Source organism: Oncorhynchus gorbuscha, linkage group LG06 (genome assembly GCF_021184085.1).
Source record: "Oncorhynchus gorbuscha isolate QuinsamMale2020 ecotype Even-year linkage group LG06, OgorEven_v1.0, whole genome shotgun sequence".
NCBI lineage: Eukaryota > Metazoa > Chordata > Actinopteri > Salmoniformes > Salmonidae > Oncorhynchus > Oncorhynchus gorbuscha.
Window position 1 is genome coordinate 25,677,933 of NC_060178.1, and position 17,651 is coordinate 25,695,583.

The window sequence follows — 17,651 nt, forward strand, 5'->3', positions numbered from 1 at the left end:
CAGAACTATAAGAACAAACAGCAAAAATATATGCATGATCAATTACAAATCTTAGAATCAGCTATTAAAGACAACCAGAACCCACTGGATTCTCCAGTTACACTGAATGAACAAAAAGGACAAAAATACAAACCCTTCCAACCCAAAAAGGCCTGTGGTGTTGATGGTATCCTACATGAAATTATAACATATACAGACCACAAATTCCAATTGGCTATACTTAAACTCTTTAACATCATCCTCAGCTCTGGTATCTTCCTTAATATTTGGAATCAAGGACTGACAACCCAAATCCACAAATGTGGAGACATATTTGACTCCAATAACTACCATGAGATATGCGTCAACAACAACCTGTGGAAAATCCACTGCAATATCATTAACAGGAGACATGTACATTTCCTCAGTGAAAACAATGTACTGAGCAATTCTCAAATTGGATGTTTACCAATTTAGTGTGTGACAGACCGGGTATTCACCCTACAAACCCTAATTGACAAACAAACAAACCAAAACAAAGGCAAAGTCTTCACATGCTTTGTTGACTTCAAAAAAAGCTTTTGACTCAATTTGGCATGAGGGTCTAATATACAAATTGATGGAAAGTGGTGTTGGAGGAAAACATATTACATTAACAAATCCAAGTATACATACAACAAGTGTGCAGTTAAAATTGGCCAAAAAAAAACACATTTCTTTCCACAGTGCCGTGGGGTGAGACAGGAATGCTGCTTAAGTCCCACCGACTTCAACACATATATCAACAAATTGGCAAGATCACTAGAACAGTCTGCAGCACCCAGCCTCAACCTACTAGAATCTGAAGTAAAATGTCTAAGGTCTACTAATGATCTGGTGCTTCTGTCCCCAACCAATGAGGGCCTACAGCAGAACATAGATGTTCTGCACAGATTCTGTTAGACCTGGGCCCTGACAGTAAATCTCAGTAAGACAAAAAAATAAGTGTTCCAACAAAGGTCCAGTTTCAGGACCACAAATACAAATGATTTCAAAACACCGCTGCTTTAGAGCACATAAACTATACATACCTCGGGCTAAACATCAGTGCCACAGGTACTAACTTGCACAAAGCTGTGAACGATCTGAGAGACAAGGCAAGAAGGGCCTTCTATGCCATCAAAAGGAACATAAATTCCACATACCAATTAGGATCGGGCAAAAAATACTTGAATCCGTTATAGAACCCATTGCCCTTCATGGTTTTCACAAAATGGGACAAACACCAAATTGAGACTGCATGCAGAATTCAGAAAAAATATCCTTAGTGTACAACGCAAAACAACAAATAATGCATGCAGAGCATAATTAGGCCCATACCCACTAATGATCAAAATCCAGAAAAGATATGTTAAATTCTACAACCACCTAAAAGGAAGCGATTTTGGTGAAATACCACGGTGTGCAATCACAGCAGCAAGATTTGTGACCTGTTGCCACAAGAAAAGGGCAACCAGTGAAGAACAAACACCATTGTAAATACAACCCATATTCATGTTGATTTATTTCCCCTTCTGTACTTTAACTATTCGCGCATTGTTACAACACAGTATATAGATATAATGACAATTGAAATGTCTCTATTATTTTGGAAATAATGAGGGTAATATTTACTGTTCACTTTTTATTGTTTATTTCACTTTTGTTTATCCATTTCACTTGCTTTGGCAATATAACGATATGTTTCCCGTGCCAATAAAGCCCCTTGAATTGAATTGAAAGAGAGAGGCAGGTAGAAAGAGAATCTACGAGAACCCATTTGTTTGTCAACCTATGATTTCCCACCAACAAATGCTAAATGTATGACGTATTGCTCAGGGGTAACTCCCTTATGGTTTTCCAATGTATTTTATAGCATGAGGCACATTATGTCAAGACCACGCAGAGAGACCTGCATTACCCTCTGTAAGGACAGGAAACTACTCAATATTTAACAAATGGCATACAGTATTTACACAATGCAGGAAAGAAATGTCTTACGTAAACAGTGATGGAATTGTTTATAATCATTTAAATTCAGACAAAAGCCTCAGATACACAAATATAACAGTCTCACATGTAGTTATTTTCCTCATTCTGTTTATCAGTTAATTTCAAAGTTGCCATGCGGTGACTAAAATATATATATATATATATTAAAAAATGTATTTCTTCAGCCAATTTGACTGAAAGCATTTTCATATGAAAATTCATGGTTGTTTTTTATTGAGGTAATCGGTGATTGTTGCTTGACACAAAGCAACAGACACAGCTGTTGGCAATGATAATACAGCATTACCATTGTCCCTATAGACTACAGCCATCCCACCACAATGATACACCCTTTCTTCACTTACTTGGCAATAGGATTTACACTGGCCTCCACAACAGATAGGCATTTACAGCATTTAATGTTGTCTGGGAACTCTTGAATACCTAAAGAAGGAAAGGAATGGAAACATGTTTGTCATTCATAACAAATGAACACACCTTTTTAATACTCATGCCTCGTCATATTCTACATCATGCTAATATTTAGAGTGACAGTATCAGTAGAGAGTCGACCATTTAGAATAGATCAGAGTAGAAACGGGGCAGAGATTGCTGTGGACATCACATCTCACTCACCGTTTTTACTGATGTCCAACTCCCTCAGGTTTACAAGGCTGGCTATGGTGGTTGGCAGGTTTGACAGGTCATTGTCAGGTATGCTCAGTTTACGGAGAGCCTGACAGTTAAATAGTTGCTATGGAGAGAGAGGGGCAGAACAGAAACAAGTTATTCTGGTGTTATATCAATCTCTTAGCCTGCGGTGTTGAAAAAGTGTAGACTTTGTGAGATTTCATGCACTGTTTCAATAAGGCCAGTCTCTAATGATCCTGCTGTGTTGTTGTTAAATGTGAAACATGAGAGAAACGCTGAGGCAACGTCTTTTTCAATGTTCTGACACGTTTCCCCTTCACTGTAAGAGCAGCAACTCTCAGTTGAGTAACCTTGTAGGACAACATTAGTAGTCCACAGCTCTATATGAAGGGAGGGAGAGAGCCACATCAGTCCTCCCCAGAGAGAGAGAGAGAGAGAGAGAGAGAGAGAGAGAGAGAGAGAGAGAGAGAGAGAGAGAGAGAGAGAGGGAGCCACATCAGTCCTCCCCAGAGAGAGAGAGAGAGAGAGAGAGAGAGAGAGAGAGAGAGAGAGAGAGAGAGAGAGAGAGAGAGAGAGAGAGAGAGAGCCACAGAGTCCTCAGAGAGAGAGAGAGAGAGAGAGAGAGAGAGAGAGAGAGAGAGAGCCACATCAGTCCTCAGAGAGAGAGAGAGAGAGAGAGAGAGAGAGAGAGAGAGAGAGAGAGAGAGAGAGAGAGAGAGAGAGAGAGAGAGACATCAGTCCTCCTCAGAGAGAGCGAGGGAGAGAGAAAGAGAGATGGAGCATGGAGGGAGGGAGGGAGGGAGGGAGGGAGGGAGGGAGGGAGGGAGGGAGGGAGAAAGCAGAGGGAAAGCAGAGGGAGGGAGGTTGAAAATGGTGCTATGCAGAGTTAGTGTGCATGCGCATCATGCCATATGCATGCCATATCATGCCATATTATGCCATATTATTATTATTATATGCCATATTATTATTATTATTATTATTATTATATGCAGTATGTTGTTTTAGATAACAGGTTAATAATTACCATTCTAACTGTGTAACATGAATAATGAAGATCAATATTTACATTCATAAATGTACAGAATTTGTTTTAACAAAGCCAGCCAATACTGTATCAACAAGTGCTTCCTCCCATCTCTGTAGTCCATTCCTTTCTCCATGTAAAATATAGAATAGAGCAGTTGATTCCTTTCTAAATAAAGAGCAGAGACTAGAGAGGGACAAGTTCTACGGGTCTACATCCCAAATGGAACCTTATTCCCTATACAGTCCACTACCTTTGACCAGAGCCCATAGGGAAGAGGATGCCATTTGAGATAACCAGGGAGACATTACAGTCCAACACCTTTGACCAGAGCCCAAAGGGGAGAGGATGCCATTTGAGACAACCAGGGAGACATTACAGTCCAATACCTTTGACCAGAGCCCATAGGGAAGAGGATGCCATTTGAGACAACCAGGGAGACATTACAGTCCAATACCTTTGACCAGAGCCCATAGGGAAGAGGATGCCATTTGAGACAGCCAGGGAGACATTACAGTCCAGTAAGGACATGACTGTAACACGCCCATTATGAGAGGCCATTACTCTTTAAGAGCTATAATAGCCAGAGGGGGAGTATCTACATCAATGGAAACTGGAGAGGATCAGGACAGCCAGTGTTGTCCAGTCTTGCCCAAGGCATCACTTACATAAAAGACCACACACTTTGGATCTATCAATGCCTGGTTCTTATGCAACCCTGTGAGGCACCGCACTGGCTCTGAACTCTCTTCACAAAGACCCTGAACAAACCTCACTGAGATCCATAACTTAACGTATCTAATTGGGAGTTGGTTGATGAACACAATACACTGTCAAATGTATTAAACAAATAATAATTCATTAATTCCACAGAACCTCTGAAGGTTATCACTGTACACATTCAGAAAATTAATTGTTGAAATTCATGAATGTTGTATTGAACTTCATTGAATGGTAAAATTGTATTGAAGGCTAGGATGTATTCATCCAGGAGTTTCCATTTCAAACGAAGACACTATTGTCATAACATCTAGACTGTAATAGATCTCCTTTGAAAGTATTAATGAAACCTACATTCACTGAATGTATTGTTTTCTATTTAGTGTGAAGGTTAGATAAAAGTCAGCAAGTCCTGCAGGCACAGAGCACACGCTACATCGCTATATGAGAAACTGAAGAGTTTATTTCCAAAACGCTACAGTATATCCACAAATTTTTGTAAACTTGTACTTTTTTGTCCGAATTTGCTTCATGTATGTGCAAAACATTACTGTTCTTAGATTTGTTACTCATATATTTATTTGAACTGTGTGTATAAAATGTTCTTTTTTTCCCTCAAACTCTATATCTCCATTGTTTAGCAGGAATTAACTTTGTATACTTGTCTGTGATATGTGGATGGCTCACATAACTATCTTAAGATGAATGCACTTACTGTAACTCCCTCTGGATAAGATTACTAAAAATGACTTAAATGTCAAATGTACACTACCGTTAAAAAGTTTGGGGTCACTTAGAAATGTCCATGTTTTTGAAAGAAAAGCACATGTCCATTAAAATAAATACAGTGTAGACAATGTTGTAAATGACTATTGCAGCTGGAAACTGCAGATTTTTTTATGGAATATCTATATACAGTACAGAGGCCCATTATCAGCAACCATCACTCCTGTATTCCAATGGCAAGTTGTTTTAGATAATCCAAGTTTATCATTTAAGGCTAAATTATCATTAGAAAACCATTTTGCAATTATGTTAGCACTATTGAAAACTGTTGTTCTGATTAAAGAAGCAATACAATTGGCCTTCTTTAGACCAGTTGAGTATCTGGAGCATCAGCATTTGTGGATTCGATTACAGGCTCAAATAGCCAGAAACAAAGAACTTTCTTCTGAAACTCATCAGTCTATTCTTGTTCTGAGAAATGAAGGATATTCCATGCGAGAAATTGCCAAGAAACTGAACATCTAGTACAACGCTGTGTACTACTCCCTTCACAGACAGAGCAAACTGGCTCTAACCAGAATAGAAAGAGGAGTGGGAGGCCCCGGTGCACAACTGAGCAAGAGGACAAGTACATTAGAGTGTCTAGTTTGAGAAACAGATGCCTCACAAGTCCTCAACTGGCAGCTTCATTAAATAGTACCCACAAAACACCAATCTCAACTTCAACAGTGAAGACGTGACTCCAGGATGCTGGCTTGAGGTCACAAATGTATCATTTGTACAGTTCTTTATTAAAATAAATGTACTTATTTGCTACATTTGACCGTGTAAAACCTAGCAGTACTACTTATTTCTCTGAGAGGGAGTCAAACATATAGCTTTTTTTTTAAACATGATTATTTGTCTCGCTGAAATGAAACCATCAAGTGAAAGATTTCAAACAACTACATGTCTGTCATTGAAGTGAAGAAAAAACACTTTCATAAATTCTTCAAAAAATAAAAGTAAATTGTACACCTATACTGCGCTCTCAATGACTGGGAGCTGTCCATGGTGCTTATTCATAACCAACCCCCCTTCTCTCCTGACACCACATAGCTTCTTTCTCCCCCTCTCCCTCTCTGAATGTTTTTCTCTCTGCTTTATTAACAGCTCATTTACAGACAGGAAGGACATTACGCCACTCTTTGGTCTGTGGGGGTTTGGTTGGCTTGGCAATGCATTTAGACAATCAACACTGAGCGCCAAATGAAGAGAGAGAGTGCATAGAGCTGAGATAATGTTGACATCGATCATTATGCCATGCTTTGTAATGTTGGGAAATGGTCTGAACTATGACTTTACAGAGTCCATTTTATACACTTCACCCATTTCATCCCACAGCCCCAGCCCCAGCCTCAGCCCTCAGGACCCAGTCCCAGCTCTCAGACCCAAACCTCAGCCCTCAGGACCAAGCCTCATCAGAACCCACCTTGGGCAGCTCCTCAATCTGGTTGGCGTCCAGGTAGAGCTCCTCCAGCGTGCGCTCGAAGCTGAAGATCTCCTTGGGCACCTGCTGTAGACTGCAGTGGGAGTAGTCCAGCACTGAGATGACCTCTTCCTCACCCCGGAAGCACCGGCACGGCACCAGGCGCCCAATGATCTTCCTCTTAGTCGTCATCTCCAGACACTGCACTGTAGTGGGGGAGGGGAGACAAAGGAGAGAGAGATAAGTGAGACAACATAAACTAGCTGAGCGTTCCTCTGACCCACTCTGCTTTAAATAATCTCACCATTGCCTGGCCCTTGTATCGCCAGCCTCCTGATAAGGTCAGGACAGCACCGCAGAAGACAAAATGGAATTAGCCGCAGCAGCCATGCTAAACCACACTTGTCAAACTGGCTCTTAATTGTCTCCGATAAAGTTAAGTGCAATTAGCCAACCTAAGTCAAAGCCCCCATTCACACTGTTACACAGCACAGTAATACCAGCCTACCTCACTGCCAGTCCCACACACTCCTAATTCACCAATGTGAAGTATAGAGTAATTTCACACATATAAAAATGTCATATTCTGCTCTTGACAACAACTCCTATAGCTATATTTCTTGGGCAAATGAGATTTACTGGGGAACGTCAATGGTAGATATTTTAGGGCTCATAACATAGTCTCTAACTAATAAATATTGATAGACTACCTGCACATCACCACTGGGTCAACTAACACTGTGAGGAACATGTTTCTGTGAAGACAATTTACACTAAATAATTAGCTGCTCTGCCGTCTGCTCTCAAAATTATTTAAGAGAACGAGTTTGAATGTGAGTATGTATGTCCTATTTCCACGTAAGGACGAGGTAAGATCTGAGTTGTATCTGAGTTTATAGTGTCTGCAAGGCCATATTGCTCTCTCTCTGAGGTTGTTTAAGAGGGGTATTGTAAAAATAAGTCAATCATTCCCCCAAGATAATGAAAGTTCTGATTATGTAGTGGTAAAAATGTGAATGTACCCTTGTGATAATAAAACGTATTTCTATCTTACTCAACCCTGTGAAGCACATTCAATGCAGCCATTGTTCAGTCTCTGCTGATAACTTAGGCCCATAGTAGTCACAGCATCACAAACGCAGGGAAATCAAATTAACAAGACACTTGTTCATCCTTTTACTTTTTCCGGTTTTATTCATTGTAAATACCACATTAAATACCACAAAAATACCAAGACACAGCAATTATCTTGTAAAGCTGGTATTGCCCCAAAACATTGGGATGCTCTTTGTAACTACAAGTAGTCTGTGAATTACCCTGTCCCTGTACAAATCAAGTGTTTACTGTAACTGGGCCCTGACTGTAAACCTTACAAAGTTGTGTATTTTGTCAGCAGGGTAGGTTGAGACCAGGGGCAGCTGGGTGATGATTCATAGCCTCCACCAGCCAGCAGCAACTCCACAGTCAACAGGCTGGGGCCCACCACTCATCTTTGTTTTCCACCCAAACACACAAAAACAGACATGGCACAGGCAGAACAACATTCTCCATCTAATAGTCTTTGTATTGTTCTGTGGTCCCATTGTAAAGGAGACAAACAACCTTGTTTCAATCGGAGTGCCTTGTAAAGATCCTCTCTTCCAGATGCAGTAGGGCAGAGCAGAGAGATGAATGACATTTCAGCTTGGGAGACATAAATCCTGTATGGAGCCGGGCTCTCAGGAGTACATATCAGACAAGGTCACAGTGAAATCCCTCCATCATCTCCCCACTCCTACTTCCAGCAGCAACTGCCAGTTCCCTCTCCTGTCCTCTGCTCTTCTCAACAACACAGCATCAGGGGTCACACCCACAGAGAGGTCAGAGAGGTGTCAGCAGCCAATCAAGACGCAGGGAAGAGACCGTCTAGGCAGCAAATCTATTAAGCCAGTGATATAGCACAAAATACACGTAGAAATACACAGCAGCTTCATGTGTCTCCTAATCAGAGCTTTTGAGTGGAATCCCTGCTCTGATGACTATGGCTGTATAGCTTACAGACAGAGGGGCTCTCATAGAAGTATAATAGTGACTATATAGGGCCTCATCACACAGATCAGACCTGCAGGACTCTAGGCTCAGCTGCCTGTGTACGTGACAATTCCCAATGGGGTGAGAGTATCTGAAGTCAAATGTCTACTGATGATCTGGTGCTTCTGTCCCCAACCAACAAAGGCCTACAGCAGCACCTAGATCTTCTGCAAAGACGGTCAGACCTGGGCCCTGACTGTAAACCTCAGTAAGACAAAAAATAATGGTGTTACAAAAAAAACAAAAAAATGATCCAGTTGCCAGAAATACCAGAAATACAAAATTCCATCTAGACACCGTTTCCTAGAGCACACAAAAATTATACATACCTCAGGCAAATGTCAGGGCCACAGGAAATTGCTCCACAAAGCTGTGAACGATCTGAGAGACAAGGCAAGAAGGTCCTTCTACGGTATTAAAAGAAACATAACATTTGACATACCAATTAGGATCTGGCTAAAAATACTTGAATCAGTTATAGAACCCATTGCCCTTTATGGTTGTGAGGTCTGGTGTCCTCTTCGTGTACAACGTAAAACACCAAATAATGCATGCAGAGCAGAATTAGGCCAAAACCAGCTATTTATCAAAATCCAGAAAAGAGACGTTCAATTCTACAACCACCTAAAAGGAATCGAGTCGCAAACCTTCCATAACAAAGCCATCACCTACACCGAGAGAACCTGGAGAAGAGTCCCCTAAGCAAGCTGGTCCTGGGGCTCTGTTCACAAACAGACCTCATAGAGCCCCAGGGCAGCAACACAATTAGACCCAACCAAATCATGAGAAAACAAAAAGATAATTACTTGACACATTGGAAAGAATTAACAGAAAAACTGAGCAAACTAGAATGCTATTTGGCACTAAAACAGAGAGTACACAGTGGCAGAATACCTGACCACTGTGACGGAGGCAAAATTAACGAAAGTTTTGACAATGTACAGACTCAGTGAGCATAGGCTTGCTATTGAGAGCAGCCGCCATAGGCAGACCTGGCTCTCAAAAGAAGACGGGCAGTGTGCGCATAGCCTACAAAACCTCCTGCCAAATGTATGACCATATTAGAGACACATATTTCCCTCAGATTACACAGACACACAAAGAATTTGAAAACCAGTGAAGAACAAACACCATTGTAAATACAAACCATATTTATGTTGATTTTTTGCACGTTGTTAAAACACTGTATAAAACCACAATATGACATTTGAAATGCCCTTATTCCTTTTGAACTTTTGTGAGCTTAATGTTTACGGTTAATTTTATATTGTTTATTTCACTTTTGTTTATTATCTATTTCATTTGCTTTGGCAATGGAAACATATGTTTCCCTTTGAATTGAATTTAGAGAGAGGGGGGCTGAAGACAGGCAGCCATATATCACAAACCCCCGAGGTGCCTTATTGCTATTATAAACTGGTTACCAACATAATTAGAGGAGTACAAATACATGTTTTGTCATACCCATGGTATACCACGGCTCTCAGACAAACAGCATTCAGGGCTCGAACCACCCAATTTATAATTGAAAATGTATCACTTGTTGAATTGTATGCAGCTGATTAAGCTTCTATTAAGAATATAATTTTGTACACATTACAATGTGTATTATTCTATTCTACCCAGTCTTGCCAAGTGTCAAAGAGAAAAAGAAGAAGTGATCAATAAAAGCATTAAAGTATCTTGTGTTAATACAAGTGATTTCTGCTCAAGGTGCTATGGAAACCACATGACAGAGGACCAGATTCTGCAAAGGTGAGGATTGAGGACACCTGCTCAGCTCCATCTCCATCTCTCTCTCAGCTCTATGGGAACATCTCTGCTGGTTAGATTTAGTTTGCTTGGCAAGTCATTCCAAATGTCTCTAAAGTGAGGCCTAACTCTAGTGTATAATACACTAAATAACTAAAGGCATGTGGACACCTGCTCGTTGAACATCTCATTCCAAAATCATTGGCATTAATATGGAGTCAGTTCTCCCTTTGCTGCTATAACAGCCTCCACTCTTCTGGGAAGGTTTTCCACTAGATGTTGGAACATTGAATGGAAGAAAGTCCCTGCAGCAGTCACAAGAGCATTAGCGAGGTCAGGCACTGATTAGGCCTGGCTCTCAGTCGGCGTTCCCAATACGTTCCAAAGGTGTTCAATGGTGTTGAAGTCAGGGCTCTGTGCAGGCCAGTCAAGTTCTTCCATACTGATCTCATCAAACCATTTCTGTATGGACCTTGCTTTGTGCTGGGGGGCATTGTTGTCCTGAAAGAGGAAAAGCCATTCCCAAAACTGTTGTCACAAAGTTGGAAGCATAGAATCGTCTAGAATGTCATTATATGCTGTAGCGCTAAGATTTCCCTTCACTAGGCCTAGTCCTACCATGAAAACAGCCCCAGACCATTATTCCTCCTCCACCAACTATACAGGTGGCACTGTGCAATGGGGGAGGTAGTGTTCTCCTGACAATCATTCATCGGCCTTGTGCTGAAGTTGCTTCCAGAAGCAGTTTGGGACTTGGTAGTGAGTGCTGCAACCAAGGACAGACAATTTTTACGCACTACATTCTTCAGCACTCGGCGGTCCCGCTCTGTGAGGTCTACCACTTCACAGCTCAAATTTGACGAACTGACTTGTTGGAAAGGTGGCATCCTATGACGGTGTCATGTTGAAAGTCAGTGAGCACTTTAGTAAGGCCATTCTACTGCCAATGTTAACCTATGGAGATTGCATGGCTGTGTGCTTAATTTTATACACCTGTCAGCAACTGGTGTGGCTGAAATAGCCAAATCCACTAATTTGAAGGGGTGTCCCAATAGCTTTGTATATATAATGTATCTATAGTCGATTGATCTACCATCGTTTTGCCCCTAAACTAGGCAGTTAACCCAGTGTTCCTAGGCAGTCAATGAAAATAAGAATTTGTTCTTAACTTACAGGCCTAGTTAAATAAAGGTAAAAATAAATAAATAAATACAATAAAAATTGGATGCTTCTCAATCCGCCACAATCGCCAATGTAGCACATTCCGCACCTGCGGTGAAAGGTGGAAGACCTAGAGCGGTGTTTGTCAGACAATGAGACATACAGAAAACCGGTCTTCTCGCGAAAACTCCTGTAGCATCTGAACGGTTGTAAACCAACAAAATATAGTAAACGATGGTGGTCTCTGTTTTGCTCTATGACCCCCACAAGTGTCACAGGACTCGTCTGATAGTAACCGTTAACAGTTAAACAATTGAGGTATGAAGGTAGTTGTGTGCCTACCCAGAAAAAGGGATTACATATGTGCAAATATATATATTTCCTAAGCTTTCTTATATTTCCTAGATATAGGCCAAACACTTCAAAACCTTGTATATTATGATTTATTTTTTGACTGTACTGTCATTGATGACTGTTATTCAATGCGTTTCTCTGGGCTATAGTAGTAATGGCGAAATTCAATATCTTATTAAATATTTTGAATATACATTACCAGTCAAAGGTTTGGACATGTGACAGGTTAAAGGAAATATTAATAGCCTGTTATACATTAAAAAGTATTAGTAAATTCATAGTATGTGAGGATCTTGAAACATCTAAGGTTAAAAAGATCATGCATTCAGTATTAGTTGATAGAGATTGACAACATTCATATAATTGTGTTAAAGTTCAAATCCGTCAAGCGTACAAAGCGTACGAATTGTGAGAGTAATGTGTAAACGTTATATTGATTACTTTATTTTGTGGTGCCTAAAAGTGTTAATCTGTGATCTACCAAATGCTCTTAATCTATGAGCCTGAGATCGATTGCTCTGGTCTCCGCCCATATTCCTGGGGAAATCGCGGTCTTTTCTCATTGCACTAAAAGTTGAATTGAGAAAACACTATGTATCACTCTCGTGATTATTTCTCCCCTGTTTTCAGGTACGTTATTGATGATAAAAAAATAGTAATTTAAATGTAATAACTCGCTAACATGTCAAGAGTGTTTAAGGTGTATCTTAGTAACATCTTGAGGAAGTTAGAGTTAAGTTTGCAGAGAGTAATATGAGCCCTGCTCGGTTGTAGCGAAGAATAGCATCGTACTGAGCGTAGCTGCCATTTTATGTTGATTGTGAATGAACATGTGCGTTGTTAATAAGATATTTTGCTGTGTTATTTGTATAATGGTTTTTCTGTTGTTTTGTAATGTGTTACTTTTGTAAAATGATTGCACTAGAAGTTGAATTGAGTAAACACTATCATTCTCGCGATTATTTCTCCCTTGTTTTCAGAGGCGTAACATTTTTGGAGGCTCCGCTGAGATTGCCGCTCAGATGTCCAGTTTCCACATCCTGGTCGCTGAATTCCGAGCCAGCTAAATCCCCTCATAACAACTCAGGCTTTAGTGAGGAAAGTGTTGCTGTTCGAGGGAAGCTGGAAGTTAGTGGTTAAGTACGTGTCAACTGAGGCCATTGATCGACCATCAGAGATAGTAAAGACCTCCTAATTCAGAGTCAACTCCTGCACAGTAAAAGTTCCTCCTGTTCTGTCAACATGACAAGCGCCTTGGAAGAACTACAAATCAAATCAAATGTATTTATATAGCCCTTCGTACATCAGCTGATATCTCAAAGTGCTGTACAGAAACCCAGCCTAAAACCACCCAAACAGCAAGCAATGCAGGTGTAGAAGCACGGAACTACAGGAAGAGGTAGTAGGAGAATTGCACACCCTGACTAAAGACAAGTTACTAGAGATATGTGATTTCCTTGAAATATCAGGTGAACAGAGAAGAGATGTTAAAAACAAATTGCGCATATCATTAATGACTCACATTATGATGTTCCTTGAAAGAGAGGAAGTTGCAGAGTTAAAAGATGGCGGCATGTCGGAATTGTTGCTACTTAAAGACGAAATGACAGAGATGATCAGTGGCATAGATAACAAAACAGGGCAAATTGACCATGATATTGAACCAGCCGGAACACATCACAGAATAGAGGAACTGAGAACTGTAACCCCACAACAAGGGGTGGGAACTGAGCAGATTACTGCAGCCAAAGCCAGTGATTCTCTGCGTCAGCCCCAACCCTGTGCCAATCTTCAGGGGAGCGTGCCGCTCTCACCCAATGCACAGCCCAGCTCATACTGGCGCAACGAGTTTAACATTTCTGGTCAGATAGGTGAACCGGGCCAGAAAGAAAAACAGATTTGTTCCAGCCTTGCCCATCAGATCGAGAATGGACTTAACAGAGGCTATCTTGAGGTAGAAATAGTAGATGCATTAGTCAGGGCTCTTTCTCCAGGCTCACAGCTACGCAGCTACTTGGAAGGTAAACCCCAGCTAACTCTTCCCACTTAGATGTATCCTGCGTTCCCACTTCCAAGAGAAGAGTCCAGAGCTTTACAAACAGCTAGCTTCAGAAGCACAGCATAGCAAGGAGACCCCTCAAAGCATCATGATGCGCGTCTTAGATTTGAGGCAGAAAGTACTGTTTGCATCCCAGGAGTCAGAATCAGGGCTTAAGTATGACCCTGCTCTAGTCCAGAGCATGTGTTTACACAGTCCTTACGGGTCTCCAGAGTGACAGTATCAGGATAGACATGCAGCATCTCCTGCTAGAGAGTGAAACATCAGATGAGGTTTTGTTAGAGAAGCTTAACATTGCTTGTGCTAATGAGATAGAAAGACGAAACAAAAAGCGGTTTAACAGCCTGCTACAACTGTAAGTGTAGTCCAGTTAGAAGATAACCCATCTGCAAAGTGTCCTGTGAAGAATGTCAAAGCTAAGATACCCACAGGACTGTTAACAGAGTTAGCTGAACTTAAGACAGGTGTAGCTTCTCTAAATGGTCTCAGTGCAGAGATTGCTCAGATTAAGGAGACATTACAGCAGCCTATGTTTCAGTCACCGCCTTGTGCCTATACCCCACCCCCAGTTAGGAGGCCAGATAGGGACCCCCAGCCACCTGTTTCCCAGCAGCAGTATTACAGCAACTACAGTCGATCCCAAGCACCTGACCCTGCGCAGAATCAATATGCATCTAACCGGTATACCAACCGCTCTGCTCAAGCTCCAAGGAGGTGTTTTGTCTGCCAGCAGGCCAGAACAGATGCACGCTGCACACACTGCTTCCGATGTGGGAGTAGAGAACATTTTCAAGCTGGATGTAAAATCCGGGGAGCCAGACCATCAAGGGAGGCCCCTTTAAATGGAAACGGGTTACCGCTGAGGGACGAGTGTTAACCGTAGCTACCAAAAAGTCCCAGAAATGTGCAAATTGTGCCAGAGAAGATTCATTTGAGAACCTGAAACAATGTTCATCATGTGAAGAAACACTGTACTGTTCCAAAGTATGTCAAAAACAACATTGGACTAAACATAAGGAAAAATGCACTCACCTCAAAATTGACTCTACCAGTGAAAGGTTTTCCTGCACAGAGGAAAATGCCCACTCCTTACCATCCCTAGCTCAAGGTTGCCACCCCCGTAAGGTCACCTCGCTAGTCGGCAGACAGTGCCTTATTGAGTGTCACCTGAATCGCCACCACCTCCAAGCTCTATGGGACATAGGCTCTCAGGTATCGGTCATTGATGAACGATGGCAAGAGGAATCTCTCCCAAATGCAAGGCTGAGATGTTTCAGAAATCCTGGACTCACCTGATGATCTAAGGTTGACTGCAGCAAATGGGACTGAAATGCCGTACCTGGGATGGATTGAAACAACTTTTCGGCCAGCCTCTGAAACTGACCAAACAAAGGAACTGATCATCCCGGTGCTGGTAATGAAAGGCTGCAAAGGGGGATATGAGTACATCCTCGTGATTGTTGATCATTTTACACGTTTCACTCAAGCCTACGCCACCACGTCAAAGTCAGGTAAAACTGCTGCAAATCTCATCTTCAATGACTTTGCCCTGAAGTTTGGGTTCCCGTCCCGCATCCACCATGACCAAGGGGGAGAATTTGAAAATCAGTTGTTCCATCAGTTAAAGAAACTCAGTGGCTTGACGGGGTCCAGAACAACACCCTATCACCCGATGGGAAACGGTCAAGTGGAACGCATGAACAGAACATTGTTGCAAATGTTAAAGACACTGAGACACAAAAGTCAAATTGGAAGGAGTCTCTGAACAAACTGGTTTATGCCTATAACTGCACCCGTTGCGAAGTGACTGGCTATTCACCATTTTATCTTCTGTTTGGGAGATCACCCAGGCTTCCAGTTGATATGCTCTTTGGATTGTGCACAGAGGCAGGTTCCAGTAACCAGCAAGACTACGTGGAGAACTGGAAGCGAGGGATGGAAGAAGCATACGCCACTGCAAATGAAAATGCTCAGAAAGCCGCTGAAAGAAGTAAGAAGTACTATGACACTAAAGTTAGGAGTTCAGTGCTACAGCCTGGCGAGCGAGTTCTGATTAAAAACTTGACGCCAAGAGGAGGACCAGGAAACCTCCGTAACTATTGGGACGATACAATTCACACAGTGGTGAGACAAATGGGTTCAGACCTGACGATTTATGAATTGAGACCAGAAAAGGGTAGGGGACGCTCCAGGGTCCTGCTCATGTCCTGTGACCACTTACCTTTTGAGACACAACCAGAAATGACCAAAGTGGACAAAAGTCAGAAAACGAGGAGACACCAGCCTGCATCACAGCCTCTAGATTTTGATGAAGAATGCGGGATGAATATGACCTTCATCATGAGCCGCTACAGGTTCCCACATCTCCTACAGTACCTGAGGAGAGGAATGCTGAACCAGAGAGAGAGTGGGAACACAGGCCCCCAACAGTGAAACAGATCGTCGCAGTGCCAGTCCCTGATACACTACCAGCACAAGCCTCTTGTTGAAAAGCGGCTGGAGGAGACAACAGTTAAAGACATGCCTGCTGAAAATTTGCCTGATGATCGTCCACCAAGTGCCTTTCCTTCATTAACTGATGCTGCTGAACCTGAGGAACCAGCCTACCAGCTGCCACAAAGAGAGAGACACCCTCCAAGACGTATCACCTATGATCAGCTTGGTATCCCTTCCTGCTACATTATCCAGCCACAGCCACAGTTGTTCCCTGTCTACTCTGCACCAGGACTGGTTCCATGGCTGCCATCACTACAGCAATGTTACTTTCAGCCACCTTACATGTATGGGCTTCAGCAAACATGAGGCTACAGAGTTGACATGTTTGACCATGGACTACTGTCTGATTTCACAGACTGTCAAAAGAGACAATTCGCAGACTATGCATATAGATGTTTAAAATTGATGGACTGTTGATCAACAGTATGACAAAATACTGCTTATGTTATATAGCTGGTCAACAGATATGGACTGTGAATATAACTTGTTAGTTATATTTGAACTGTGACCCTTGACCTCTGCTCAAGTACTACCTTACAGAAGAGGATTTTCTAGGTCCAGTGCATACGGACTGTTGAAGATTTATTTTGTCAGGGAGAGTGTGACAGGTTAAAGGAGATATTCATAGCCTGTTATACATTAAAAAGTATTAGTAAGTTCATAGTATGTGAGGATCTTAAAACATCTAAGGTTAAAAAGATCATGCATTCAGTATTAGTTGATAACATTCATATAATTGTGTTAATGTTCAAATCCGTCAAGCGTACAAAGGGTAAGAATTGTGAGAGTAATGTGTAAACGTTATATTGATTACTTTATTTTGTGGTGCCTAAAAATGTTAATCTGTGATCTACGAAATGCTCTTAATCTATGAGCCTGAGATCGATTGCTCTGGTCTCCACCCATATTCCTGGGGAAATTGAGGTCTTTTCTCATTGCACTAAAAGTTTAATTGAGAAAACACTGTATGTATCACTCTCGTGATTATTTTGTGATTATTTCATAACAGACACACCTACTCATTTTTTTTTATCCAAATAAATGTTCTATTTGAGATTCTTCAAAGTAACCACCCTTTGTCTTGACAACAGATTTGGCACATTCTCTCAACCGGTTTCATGAGGTAGTCACCTGGAAAACATTTCAATTAACAGGTGTGCCTTGTTAAAAGGTAATTT

At 41.6% G+C, this 17,651-nt stretch overlaps 1 protein-coding gene across 1 annotated transcript in view; it reads right to left on the bottom strand.

The window, feature by feature from the left end:
• The window catches only part of LOC124037758 (leucine-rich repeat-containing protein 7-like), a 169,206-nt gene that overhangs the window by 101,480 nt on the left and 50,075 nt on the right, over positions 1 to 17,651 (bottom strand). Inside the window, 3 exon segments of the mRNA XM_046352775.1 lie at positions 2,355 to 2,433; positions 2,626 to 2,743; positions 6,585 to 6,787. Coding sequence (XP_046208731.1) covers positions 2,355 to 2,433; positions 2,626 to 2,743; positions 6,585 to 6,787 — 400 coding nt within the window.